The 13,349-nt window shown below is 37.2% G+C and overlaps 1 protein-coding gene across 4 annotated transcripts in view; it reads right to left on the bottom strand.

Moving 5' to 3' along the window:
• si:ch211-126j24.1 (phosphofurin acidic cluster sorting protein 2) overlaps nucleotides 1–13,349 on the bottom strand; it is a 124,076-nt gene that overhangs the window by 69,657 nt on the left and 41,070 nt on the right. For all 4 annotated transcript variants that reach the window (XM_056447529.1, XM_056447531.1, XM_056447530.1 and 1 more), the window contains exon 2: nucleotides 6,924–7,011. In XM_056447529.1, coding sequence (XP_056303504.1) covers nucleotides 6,924–7,011 — 88 coding nt within the window. The remainder of the gene's footprint in view (nucleotides 1–6,923; nucleotides 7,012–13,349) is intronic.

Genomic DNA, 13,349 nt, shown 5'->3' with positions numbered 1-13,349 from the left:
CACTCTGAGTGTAAGGTTGACTGATCAGAGTATTTCAGAAACGGCAGATTTTCTGGTATTTTCACACATAAAAATCCCTAGAGAATGATCCTAATTTAATAAAAGAAAATATACACCCGTTTTTCAGTGGTCTCTTAAATTTGCACAAAACCGATCAAGCTACTGCCCACTGCACAACCTGCAGATGTGAAGAAGCTCTTCAAAAGCCATTGAAGACGTCCATCACGGTTTCTAAACGGAAGCGAATTCATTACGTGTGTTCTTGAGCTGAAAACACAGACGGAGACGCTCTCAATGCACAGTAAATAAGGGTTCAGTTTTATGAATGTCCCGGCCTTCAAAGTGTGGATTCAAGCGGACAATTCATCCCACAGAAATAATGAGAAATCCTGTCTCTCTGCACAACAGCCATTATTTTAATCGCTCTGAGAGTCTCAAACACAAGCTTTACATTCGGCGTCTGATCAACACACTGTAAACCAGATTAAACCTTCAGCGATCCATCTAGAGGAGACGAGTGGGCGAAAACAAGTGCACTTGATGTTACCTAAGCGGATGTGCTCTAATCCCCGCAGAATGACTGACACAATCGTCTCCTGATGGGAATGAAATATATTAAGGTGTAAGAATGAGGCGCGTGAGCTGCAGATCTGCACCCACACACTGCTGTAAATATCACCGCTTTATTATTATTATACAATTAAATACATTCACTGTAGCACAAACACATTTTTTTCTTTGTAACGGGTTCCCACTCTTACCAAAATGTCAAATTCCCTGACTTTTACTGAATAAAACGCTGACTTTAAATGGACTGTGATGAACAGAACAACAGGAACTGCTTTGCTTTGTATAATATTATAATTGTTTGAAATAAATATAATTTCTCATGAATTGAAGAGTGATTATAAGAGCAACAGGAATAAAAAAATTACCTGACCATAAGAATATGAGGAAAATAATGAGGTAAAAAACACAACATTGTATAGAAAAATAATCAAAAATACTCAAATTAAATGTAGCACAACAAATAGAGCTGTCAAAGTTATTATACCTGAATATTCACATAAACATCTTCGATTGTAACTGTAATTATTAATTGTAATACAGAAATGATGACAGGGTGGCACGGTGGCTCAGTGGTTAGCCCTGTGGCATCATAGCAAGAATGTGTGATAAAACAGCTCATTTTCGTAAATTGTTTACGTTATGAGAAAATGCAGCGCGTTTTCGTAAATTGTTTGCGTTGTGTGAAAATGCAACACATACATTTTTTGCGTTGTGTGATAATGCGGTGTATTTTTGTAAATTGTTTGCGTTGTGAGAAAATGCAGCACGTTTTCGTAAATTGTTTGCGTTGCGTGAAAATGCAGCACGTTTTAATAATTTGTTTGTGTTGTGAGAAAATGCAGTGTGTTTTCGTAAATTGTTTGCGGTGTGAGAAAATATAGCGCGTTTTCCTAAATTGTTTGCGTTGTGTGAAAATGCAGCACGTTTTAATAATTTGTTTGCGTTTTGAGAAAATGCAGTGCGTTTTATTAATTTGTTTGCGTTGTGAGAAAATGCAGTGTGTTTTCGTAAATTGTTTGCGCTGTGAGAAAATATAGCGCGTTTTATTCATTTGTTTTACGCTATGTGATAATGCAGCACACTTTCGTAACTTGTTTGCGTTGTGTGAAAATGCAGCACGTTTTATACATTTGTTTGCGTTGTGTGAAAATGCAGCACGTTTTATACATTTGTTTTACGCTGTGTGATAATGCAGCACACTTTCGTAACTTGTTTGCGTTGTGTGAAAATGCAGCGCGTTTTATTAATTTGTTTGCGTTGTGTGAAAATGCAGCACGTTTTATTCATTTGTTTTACGCTGTGTGATAATGCAGCACACTTTCGTAACTTGTTTGCGTTTTGTTTTACGCTGTGTGATAATGCAGCACAGTTTCGTAAATTGTTAGCGTTGTGTGAAAATGCAGGGGGTTTTTGTAAATATTTGCGTTGTGGAAAATGCAGCGTGTTTTACAAATTTTTTTGCATTGTGAGAAAATGCAGCATGTTTTGTTAACTTGTTTGGGTTGTGTGAAAATGCAGCACGTTTTATTCATTTGTTTGCATTGTGAGAAAATGCAGCGCATTTCATTAATTTGTTTGCGCTGTGTGAAAATGCAGCACGTTTTATACATTTGTTTGCGTTGTGTGAAAATGCAGCACGTTTTATACATTTGTTTGCGTTGTGTGAAAATGCAGCACTTTTTATACATTTGTTTGCACTGTGTGATAATGCAGCACATTTTCGTAAATTGTTTGCGTTGGGTGAAAATGCAGCGTTTTATTAATTTGTTTGCTTTGTGAGAAAATGCAGCGCGTTTCATTCATTTGTTTGCACTGTGTAATAATGCAGGACACTTTCGTAAATTGTTTGCGCTGTGTGAAAATGCAGCACACTTTCGTAAATTGTTTGCGCTGTGTGAAAATGTAGCACGTTTTATTCATTTGTTTGCATTGTGAGAAAATGCAGTGCATTTCATTAATTTGTTTGCACTGTGTGATAATGCAGCACACTTTCGTAAATTGTTTGCACTGTGTGAAAATGCAGCACGTTTTATACATTTGTTTGCATTGTGTGAAAATGCAGCACGTTTTATACATTTGTTTGCATTGTGTGAAAATGCAGCACGTTTTATACATTTGTTTGCACTGTGTGATAATGCAGCACACTTTCGTAAATTGTTTGCGCTGTGTGAAAATGCAGCACGTTTTATTAATTTCTTTGCGTTGTGTGAAAATGCAGAGGTTTTCGTAAATTGTTTGCGTTGTGAGAAAATGCAGCACGTTTTATTAATTTCTTTGCGTCGGGTGAAAATGCAGAGGTTTTCGTAAATTGTTTGCGTTGTGAGAAAATGCAGCACGTTTTATTAATTTCTTTGCGTTGTGTGAAAATGCAGAGGTTTTCGTAAATTGTTTGCGTTGTGAGAAAATGCAGCACGTTTTATTAATTTCTTTGCGTCGGGTGAAAATGCAGAGGTTTTCGTAAATTGTTTGCGTTGTGAGAAAATGCAGCACGTTTTATTAATTTCTTTGCGTCGGGTGAAAATGCAGAGGTTTTCGTAAATTGTTTGCGTTGTGAGAAAATGCAGCACGTTTTATTAATTTCTTTGCGTTGTGTGAAAATGCAGAGGTTTTCGTAAATTGTTTGCGTTGTGAGAAAATGCAGCACGTTTTATTAATTTGTTTGCGTTGTGTGATAATGGAGCACGTTTTATTCATTTGTTTGCATTGTGCACCGCATTTGCAGTGCTTTTTCGTAAATTGTTTGCGTTGTGAGTAAATGCAGCGGATTTTGTAAATTGTTTGCATTGTGAGGATTTGCAGCACGTGTGCTGTAAACAGATGAGGACTTTTTCTTAATTTGCTGGGGTTTTTGGTAAATGCATGTGTTTTCTTAAATTGCAGCACGTTAAGCTCTCTCGGCCGCTTTACCTAGCAGGTGCATGGCCGACCTTCTACACTGAAATATGGTTGAATTAAGGTTGAAATAATGCCAGTTGTAGTTTCAACTCTGAAACAACATTAATACAATGTTTAATATTGAAAACATGACCAACCTTTATTTTGAAATATTACTATGACAAAATGCCATTTGTTGTTTCAACATTGAAACAATGTCTTATTATAAACATTTGAAAAAGGTTGGCATAAACGCTTCTGAATCAATGTTGATATTGTAGAAAGGTCTGTATGTTGAATCAATGCTGTAGTTTTACAGTCAAATGATGTTGGTCCAATTTGCATAATCAATATGTAATTCACTGATGATTCAACTGCTGGTCCCTGACGTTGTTTCAATGTTTCAACGCTGAAATGACGGCTGGTTAATTTAGCTAACGAATGTGAACATTTGAAATTATTTTACAAGAAATAAAGCAAACAAAACCACAATATGGTTCAGAAAAATGATGATTATGATTAAAAATACTCAAATTATCATTATTTAAATGTAAGTACTGCATATGTATAAATACTAGAGCTGTCAAAGTTATTATCCATGAATTATCCCTTTAAATAAAACTAAATACCTTAATGCAAAATACACCAAACATGCAGGTTACTTATTTCTTTATGTTTTACTCTATAGTACTTAAATGAAAAAATAATAATAGATCAAAAATTTTATCCGAAATAAAACAATTGTTTAATACTCAAAATTGAGATTGAAGTGTTCAATTAATCAAGGTTTTGACTTTTAAGTCATATCACCCAATTTTAAGACACAAGTCAAGTCAATAGCTAGGGGTTTCCAACATTCTTCAAAACATCTTCTTTTTATTTCAACAGAAACTCAAAAATGTCTGGAACAAGTGTCGTTTTCTGCCATTCAGAATGTAACCTACAGCCACAATATGATTCAAATACATCCAAATATGATCTTTGGTGTCAATAGATTCCACTGTATTATAGGATGTATTTCAGTTGCGTTAGTAAAGCCGTAAAGACGTCCCAAACCCAAAATGTGTGGCCGAAGTGACCTGTGAGGAATGCTGAGAGCCTCCAAGTGCTCTGAAAAACCCCCTTAGTGTTTCCCACAATGCACCTCTTCGCCCCTCCACATGCCATCTTATTGCGTTCATTCCCATCTTCCCACTGAGCAAAGCTGTCGCCGTGGCAACAGCCCGCAGTTACCAGGGTGTCTGGTGTAAAGTGGAGTGTGAGGGATGAAGAACACAGAGCGACACACAAACAGCAGAGAGGCAAAGTTAAGGAGGATTGTTCATGTTATTATAATAATACCATTACTGTACAGCGATAATTACTGCTTTAAATTACTGCGAGGGGTTGGGGTAGACATTAATAAAATACAATTAATGGGTAATTTAAGAAATAATTTAAATATATTTTACATCACTGTGAGGGGTTGGGTTGGGGTAGACATAAATAATGTACATTTAATGAGTATTTTATTAAATAATTCACATAATTGCTGTTTTTACATCACTGTGAGGGGTTGGGTTGGGGTAAACATTAATAATGTACATTTAATGAGTATTTTATTAAATAATTCACATAATTACTGTTTTCACATTACTGTGAAGGGTAGCTTTAGGGTGGAAGTGGATGTAGACATTAATACAATACATTTTAATGGTTAATATAATAAATAATTTGAATATTTCTTGTTTAATTGCTGTTTTTACATTACTGTGGGGGGTAGCGTTAGATTTCGGTTGGGGCAGACAGTAATAAAACACATTTAATGGCTAATTTAATAAATAATATAATAATTTTGGGTTTAATTACTGTTTTTACATTGAGTGAGGGTTGGGTTTAGGGTTGGGGTTGGGGTAGACAATAATAAAATACAATTAATGGGAAATTTAATAAATAATTTAAATATATTTTACATTACTGTGAGGGGTAGGGTTGGGGTAAACATTAATAATGTACATTTAATAAGTATTTTATTAAATAATTCACATAATTGCTGTTTTTACATCACTGTGAGGGGTTGGGTTGGGATAGACATTAATAAGGTACATTTAATTAGTATTTTGTTAACTAATTCACATAATTACTGTTTTCACATTACTGTGAAGGGTAGCTTTAGGGTGGATGTGGATGTAGACGTTAATACAATACATTTAAATGGTTAATATAATAAATAATTTGAATATTTCTTGTTTAATTGCTGTTTTTACATTACTGTGGGGGGTAGGGTTAGAATTCAGTTGGGGCAGACAGTAATAAAACACATTTAATGGCTAATTTAATAAATAATATATTAATTTTGGGTTTAATTACTGTTTTTACATTAAGTGAGGGTTGGGTTTAGGGTTGGGGTTGGGGTAGACAACAATAAAATACATTTAATGGGTAATTTATTAAATAATTTAAAGATATTTTACATTACTGTGAGGGGTTGGGTTGCGATAGACATTAATAATGTACATTTAATAAGTATTTTATTAAATAATTCACATAATTACTGTTTTCACATTACTGTGAGGGGTAGCTTTAACGTGAAAGTGGATGTAGGCGTTAATACAATACATTTTAATGGTTAATATAATAAATAATTTGAATATTTCTTGTTTAATTGCTGTTTTTACATTACTGTGGGGGGTAGCGTTAGATTTCGGTTGATGCAGACGTTAATAAAACACATTTAATGGCTAATTTAATAAATAATATAATAATTCTGGGTTAAATTACTGTTTTTACATTAAGTGAGGCTTGGGTTTAGGGTTGGGATAGGGGTAGACAACAATAAAATACATTTAATGGGTAATTTATTAAATAATTTAAAGATATTTTACATTACTGTGAGGCGTAGGGTTGCGATAGACATTAATAACGTACATTTAATGAGTATTTTATTAAATAATTCACATAATTACTGTGAGGGGTAGCTTTAGGGTGGAAGTGGATGTAGACGTCTTGGTTTGGGATAGACATTACTAAAATCCAAATGTGTAATTTAATAAATAATATAAATGATTCTGATTAACATCCCAGTATCCTTCACCTGAATTTAATGGAGAGTTCCCGGTCCAGCTCTTTCAGGACAATTAATTTTAGTTAACGAATGTGAACATTTGCTATTATTTTACATCAAAAAAAACAAAATACCTCAAATCAATATACATCAGCCATGCAGGTTACCTTATATTACTTTAATGAATAAATGGCCAAAAATAAATGAATAAATTGATCAAAATTTGAATAAAAATTAATAACAACTGTTTAATATTCAAAATTGAGATAGGATGCTCAATTAATCGACGTGTTCAATAAATCAAGGTTTTGATTTTTAGGTCGTATCGCCCAGCTCTAAGGCACAAGTCAAGTCAATGGCTATGGGTTTCCAACATTCTTCAAAATATGTTCTTTTTTTTCTAGCAAACTCTTAGCAGAGATGCACCATCATTTACCTGTATTTTGACGGCAATCACAACAGAACTGAGTTCCCTGTCCAGTTCTTTCAGGACGATCAGCTTCTTCAGAGTCAGACTGCACAACCTGAGAGAAAAACACACACAGAGAGAGATACAAGGCTGTTAGAGGCCTTCAGAAATACACATAAAACACTTGTGTGGCGAGACATTTTAAGGGTGAAGTTATAAAACCAAAAAACAAACAATACAAACAAACTCTAGTCCCTACAGAGATGCAACACTTCATGGTGTGTATGTTGAATCGACTCAGTTTTGCAGTGAAATGACGTTATGATATCAACGCTGAAATAATGCCAGTTGTAGTTTGAAACAACGTTGATACAACGGTTAGTGTTGAACAGCTGAAAACCAGCCTGGCTGTTTTTTATTGGCTGTTTTTTAAAGAAGAGGCGTTACTATATGCCCCGCCCTCTCTTCATGCTTCAGTTAAGATTATGTTAAAATAATGCACATTTCAAAGCACTTCATGCCACTTTTAAATCCACAAATGTTTTAAATGTTTAGGTTATTTAAAAGGTAGGCATCCTTGCATCAAATTACAAGTTAAAGGTCTTGTGAAGTGCTTTAAATTGTGCAGTCTTTTATTCAATGTTTGACATAATCTGAAACATGAAGAGATGGTGGGGCATAGTGTAGATTCCCCTCTTTAATAAAACACATGCAACAGTGTTTAGTTTTTCTCACAGCTCTGGCAGTAAGAGTGGGTGAGCTTAAGCGCATCAAATGAACAGTCAATGAGAAGAAGGGGGCGGGGCAGACACTAGAGAGAATTTGATTGGTCAGAAGATTTGATGAGAAACTGAAGTATGAGGTGACCTAAAAAAAATCCATTTAGGCGCCATTTGACAAATTGCAAACTTTACATGTTTATATCAGTTTTGTATATTGAATATAGTCAGTTTTGGTGCACACTAGATTCTAAATATCCTAAAAACATTAAAAAAAACCTTCATTTTAATTTCACGGGACCTTTCCAGTCTACATGAAATCAAAAAGGACAATGTTTATTTTGCTAGCTCACATACTGTAGTTATTCTTAAGGTAAATAATGAATCTGTGTACATTTAACCCACTGTAACAAAATTCTACTTTTGTTGTTTCGGTAATCTTCGATGAACGTCTGAGAATTCGCTTCTTTCCTTCTGTTGACGTCTATCTGAGGATTTCCATAGCAACTGCAAGATACACTACCTGACAAAAGTCTTGTCACCTATTTAAGTTTTAGGAACAACAAATAATAATTTGACTTCTAGTTGATGATTTGCTATCAGAAGTGGTTTATATAAAGGCAAAGGCCTCTAGATTACGCTTATTTTACCAAAATAAAAGATGATCATGCCTTGATTTTGAATGATTTCATTAGGACAGTAAGGTCTGACTTTGCTTAGACAAAAGTCTTGTCACTGAACAGAAATAATGTCCAGTATAGAATATAAAGTCATGCTGCAGTGGAAACAGAATAAATATTGTGTATGACTCCCATGAGCTTGGAGGACTGCATCCATACATCTTTGCAATGACTCAAATAACTTCATCTGGAATGGCAAAGAAAGCGTTCTTGCAGGACTCCCAGAGTTCATCAAGATCCTTTGGATTCATCTTCAATGCCTCCTCCTTCATCTTACCCCAGACATGCTCAATAATATTCATGTCTGGTGACTGGGCTGGCCAATCCAGGAGCACCTTGACCTTCTTTGCTTTCAGGAACTTTGATGTGGAGGCTGAAGTATGAGAAGGAGCGCTATCCTGCTAAAGAATTTGCCCTCCCCTGTGGTTTGTAATGTAATGGGCAGCACAAATGTCTTGATACCTCAGGCTGTTGATGTTGCCATCCACTCTGCAGATCTCTCGCACGCCCCCATACTGAATAGAATCCCAAACTATGATTTTTTCTTCTGTGAGAATCATGGGTCCATGTGGGTTCCAGTAGGTCTTCTGCAGTATTTGTGATGATTGGGATGCAGCTCAACAGATGATTCATCGAAAAAATTGACCTTCTGCCACTTTTCCAAATGATCAACTAGAAGTCAAGTTATGATTTGCTATTCTTACACTGGGATCCACGACAAGACTTTTGTCAGATAGTGTAGATTTGCAACTTGACAGTCAAAGTAATTCTAAATACCTGGATGAGTCTGTGTTATTCAGCGGTGGTTATCTGAGAATAACAAATGCTAGAATGCTGCAACTGACCAATCAGAATCGAGTATTTCAGACAGACGTGTAATAAACTAATATAATGGCCAGACTAATGTCAATACAACTAATGTTTCAGCCTAAAAGCTTTGATCAAATCAATAAATTAATTGCAATTCATTCAAGTTGTGCTGAAAGCTCTCCTGCAGTTCTTCTAAAAGTGTGTGTGTGATTCAGCAGTCTAACTGATGGTCTTCTGGGAGCTCATTATTCCTCCTCCATAACTGACCGTTTAACTGGATCAATAAAGCCTCCGGCCAGACAGGAAGATGAACCCGTCCACATCCTGTGACATCATCACACCCTTGGGTCGCACATAAAGCCAGGAGGACAAACAGTGAATCTCACATTATTGTCCAACACTTCAGATTTGTTGCTGAGGTAAGGAAATATGTTTGCAGGTTCCACTTTAATTTCAGTACGTCCGGAAATGAAAATGGAAGAAGCGAATATTTGAAAAAAACCTTTGAACTTCAGATTTCACTTTCATCCTGGAGACTTCTTCACGTCCCAGTAACAGAGAATGAGATTCACTCACACACACACACACACACACACACACACACGTTTATTTCTCGGTCCTGTATGACTCAGCCTCTCCGAGGACTGAAATATCTCACTCTTCATTTTCTCTCAGTATTTTCACTCCTTCCCTCTCTGTAAACCAGGCTCAGACTCACACACACACTCCTGTGATCAAGATTACGCACACACTCCTGTGATCAACCCATTATCTACTTATGGCTACAACTTAGTCATGATGTAAAATTGAACAATTTTGGTTACTTCAGAAGGGTCTGTAAGAGATGGGTTGCTTTTCTCTTCCATTTTGCTCATCGAACAACCAAATGACCAGAGGAGGGTCTCATGTTGCATTCACACCAGACGCGGGTGAAGCGTCAAGCGCGAGTGATTTAAATGGATGGTTAATGCAAAGACACAAATAGACATCCTGAGGCGTGATTTACGCGAATGACGCATCGCTAGTTGAGCGTTTTGCGCGAATCACTTGAGTTGGAAACTCTGAACTTTAGCAGACATTCGCTCCGCGTTAACCAATCATGTGCTTGCTCTTTTAGGGGACTGATTATGACATAGTGGCTGTTGTTGGTGTCCCGAGGGGAAATCCTCTTGCCAAAACCTTATAACAGCTCATCAAACTGGGCTCGGCTTAGTCTGAATCACTGGTGAAAGCCTCCATCATCCAGGTATATGTAGTTTCTGGAGGGGTTGATGAATTCACAGAGCTGCTGCACCTCTGAATGGATCTACTGGACTCAGAGACGGCGCTGAATAAAGCGCATAAACACAGCTATTCTCCCAATAAAATCCACATTAGCCATTTAGCAATGAAGCTAGTCACCGAATGGACAGAAGCCCTGCCCGTGACGCGAATCCGCGCCTATTGTTAAGTGAATTTGACACTCGAATGAAGCGCGTAAACTATTTATTCACTATCTATGTACGAATTTCACAATTTATTCAAGCGTGCCGCATCTGGTCTGAACAAAGCAACACAAAATTAAGGTTACCTTCACACTCTCCTCCAAATTTCAGGAGGTAAAATATTGACTCTATGATAAACTCAAGAATGACCAAATGACCAGAAGAGGGTCTCATGTTTCATTCTTGGATGAAGCATCAAGCGCGAGGGCCTTACATTGTTGGTCAATGGAAAGACGCAAATAGACATCCTGCGGTGGGATTTACGCGAATGAAGCGCCACGAGTTGAGCGTTTCACATGTTTGAAAATCTGAATTTCAGCAGACATTCGCGCCGCGTTAACCAATCATGAGCTTGCTCTTTTACGGGAGCGATTATGACATAGTGCCGGTTGTTGTTGTCCCGATGGCAAATCCTCTTGCAGACACTAGACAACAGCTCATCAAACTGGGCTCGGCTCAGTCTGAAGCACCGCTGAAAGCCTCCATCATCCAGGTAGAGTTGTTGCACCTCTGAAAAGATTTAGTGGACATGGCACCGAACGAATCTACGTTGTTTTTCAGCCTTCCTAAAGCACATAAACAAAGCTATTCTCTCTATAAAATTCATATTAGCCATTTAGCAACAAAGCTCTTCACCGGGGGGACAGAAGCCCTGCCCATGACACGAATCTGTGTCTATTGTGAATTGAATTTGACACTCAAATGAAGCGAGCAAACTATTTAATAACTATTTACGTGCGAATAACGCATTTTATTCATGCGTGCCGCATCTGGTCTGAACACAGCAACACAAAATATGTTACCTTTACACTCTCCTCCAAATTTCAGAAGGTTAAATATTGACTCTCTGATAAACTCAAGAATGACCAAATAACCAGAGAAGGGTCTCATTAATGTAATGTGTGTGTATTTATACAGCGCATTTATTGTGTATGGCCATAAACCCAAAGCGCTTCACAATCAAGAGGGGGGTCTCTCCACACCACCACCAGTGTGCAGCAGCCACAGGATAATGGTGCCAGTGCTTCACCACACACCAGCTATAAGAGCCAATTCAGTGGATGTGGATAATTGGGAGGCCATGATGGATAAGGTCCGATGGCGGGAATTCGACCAGGACATCAGGGTTACACCCATACTCTTTACAAGAAGTGCCATGGGATTTTTAATGACCACAGACAGTCAGAACCTCTGTTTGACGTCTCATCTGAAAGACAGCGCTCACTGACAGTATAGTGTCCTCTTCACTGTACTGAAGCATTAGGACTCACACTAGGTGACAATAACCATTTTCAAGGTATACGATGATTTGGAAAAGTCAAGGTTTTAAAACCGTCAACATTTTCTGCTATACTGTTCCTAAGGTATGAGTAAGATTTATTTATTTTTTGAAACTTTTTTTTTGTTTTTTAGGACAACAGCATCTCCAGCAGAAATGATATCCAAAAATGCCGTTTAAAATCTGTGTTTTTGAAACTAATGAAAACAGCAGATGTCAATGATTCAGTTTAATTATTTAGCCTGACATGTTTACTGCTCCAGAATATTTTAAATGTTTCTCAAAATAAATATATTGTGTTAAATAGGGGAAAAATAGTTTTTTTACGCAGACATTTAAAAAGAAAACATTTTAGAGCAGTAATCACAATATCGTGATACTGTGATATTTATATCTATAATATCATATATTATATATTTATCATACCATCAGAATCTTATACTGGCCCATGCCTAACTCACACCGACCACAGGTTAAGCACCCCCTGCTGGCCTCTAACACAGCAACAGCAACCTAGGTTTCCCATGTGGTCGCACATCCAGGTACTGACCACGCTCAGCCCTGCTTAGCTTCAGTGAGTAACTAAAACACAGCATAAACTGTGATGTTTCAAACATAAAGTTTTCATTTGAAAATCCAATTGAGGTCAATAACAAAAAACAGAGCAAAACATTAGCTGGGTTTTCATTATCGTATAATAGAAATATCACAAAATTCGCCAAAGTTCGAATAAAAATCCCTATCGTGAGGTGGTTTTGGACTTGTGTGAAAAAGGGTTCATGTTAATAACTGGAAGCACATTTTCTGAATAAACTCGGATGTAGCAAACATTACACCCACATGACCAATCAGCTGTCTCCATTATGCTTGCCTTCTCAAATGTTGGTTGCTAGGTTACCAATACTACAGTAAACCACTCTAACAACTTGATGGAAACACACTTTATTCACATTTGCATTTTTTTTCCAGATTTAAAAAGATTAACTTCATCTTAGTTTCCCAGTACTGGGTTGCAGCTTAAAGGGCATCTGCTGTGTAAAACATATGCTGGATAAGTTGGCAGTTCATTCAGCTGCGACGACCCCTGGTAATTAAAGGGACTAATCCAGAGGAAAATTAATGAATGAATGAGCTTCATCTTTGGGTGTAAAACCGGCTACTAATGCTAAATGCAGTTCTCCACAATGCACAGCTCTATCTGTAGTCACACCAGCCTCCCGTGATCTTCATTCAGGGCTCTGATGGAGAGCAGGCAGAGAAACATTTCTGCTGCTTCAGCTCAACACACAAGCAAACTGAAGCCATTCAGCAGCAGCCATTGAAAGGCCCTGTGGCATGAAAAGCCCCTGGAACGGCCTGAACATTCCAGGCCAGAAATCATGAAAACACACACACACACACACACACACACACACACACACGCGCACACACACACACACACACACACACACACAAACAGAGGCGCTTTCACTGTTCTGGCT

The sequence above is a fragment of the Danio aesculapii genome, chromosome 22 (assembly GCF_903798145.1).
Source record: "Danio aesculapii chromosome 22, fDanAes4.1, whole genome shotgun sequence".
NCBI lineage: Eukaryota > Metazoa > Chordata > Actinopteri > Cypriniformes > Danionidae > Danio > Danio aesculapii.
This window is presented reverse-complemented; position numbering and strand designations above follow the sequence as displayed.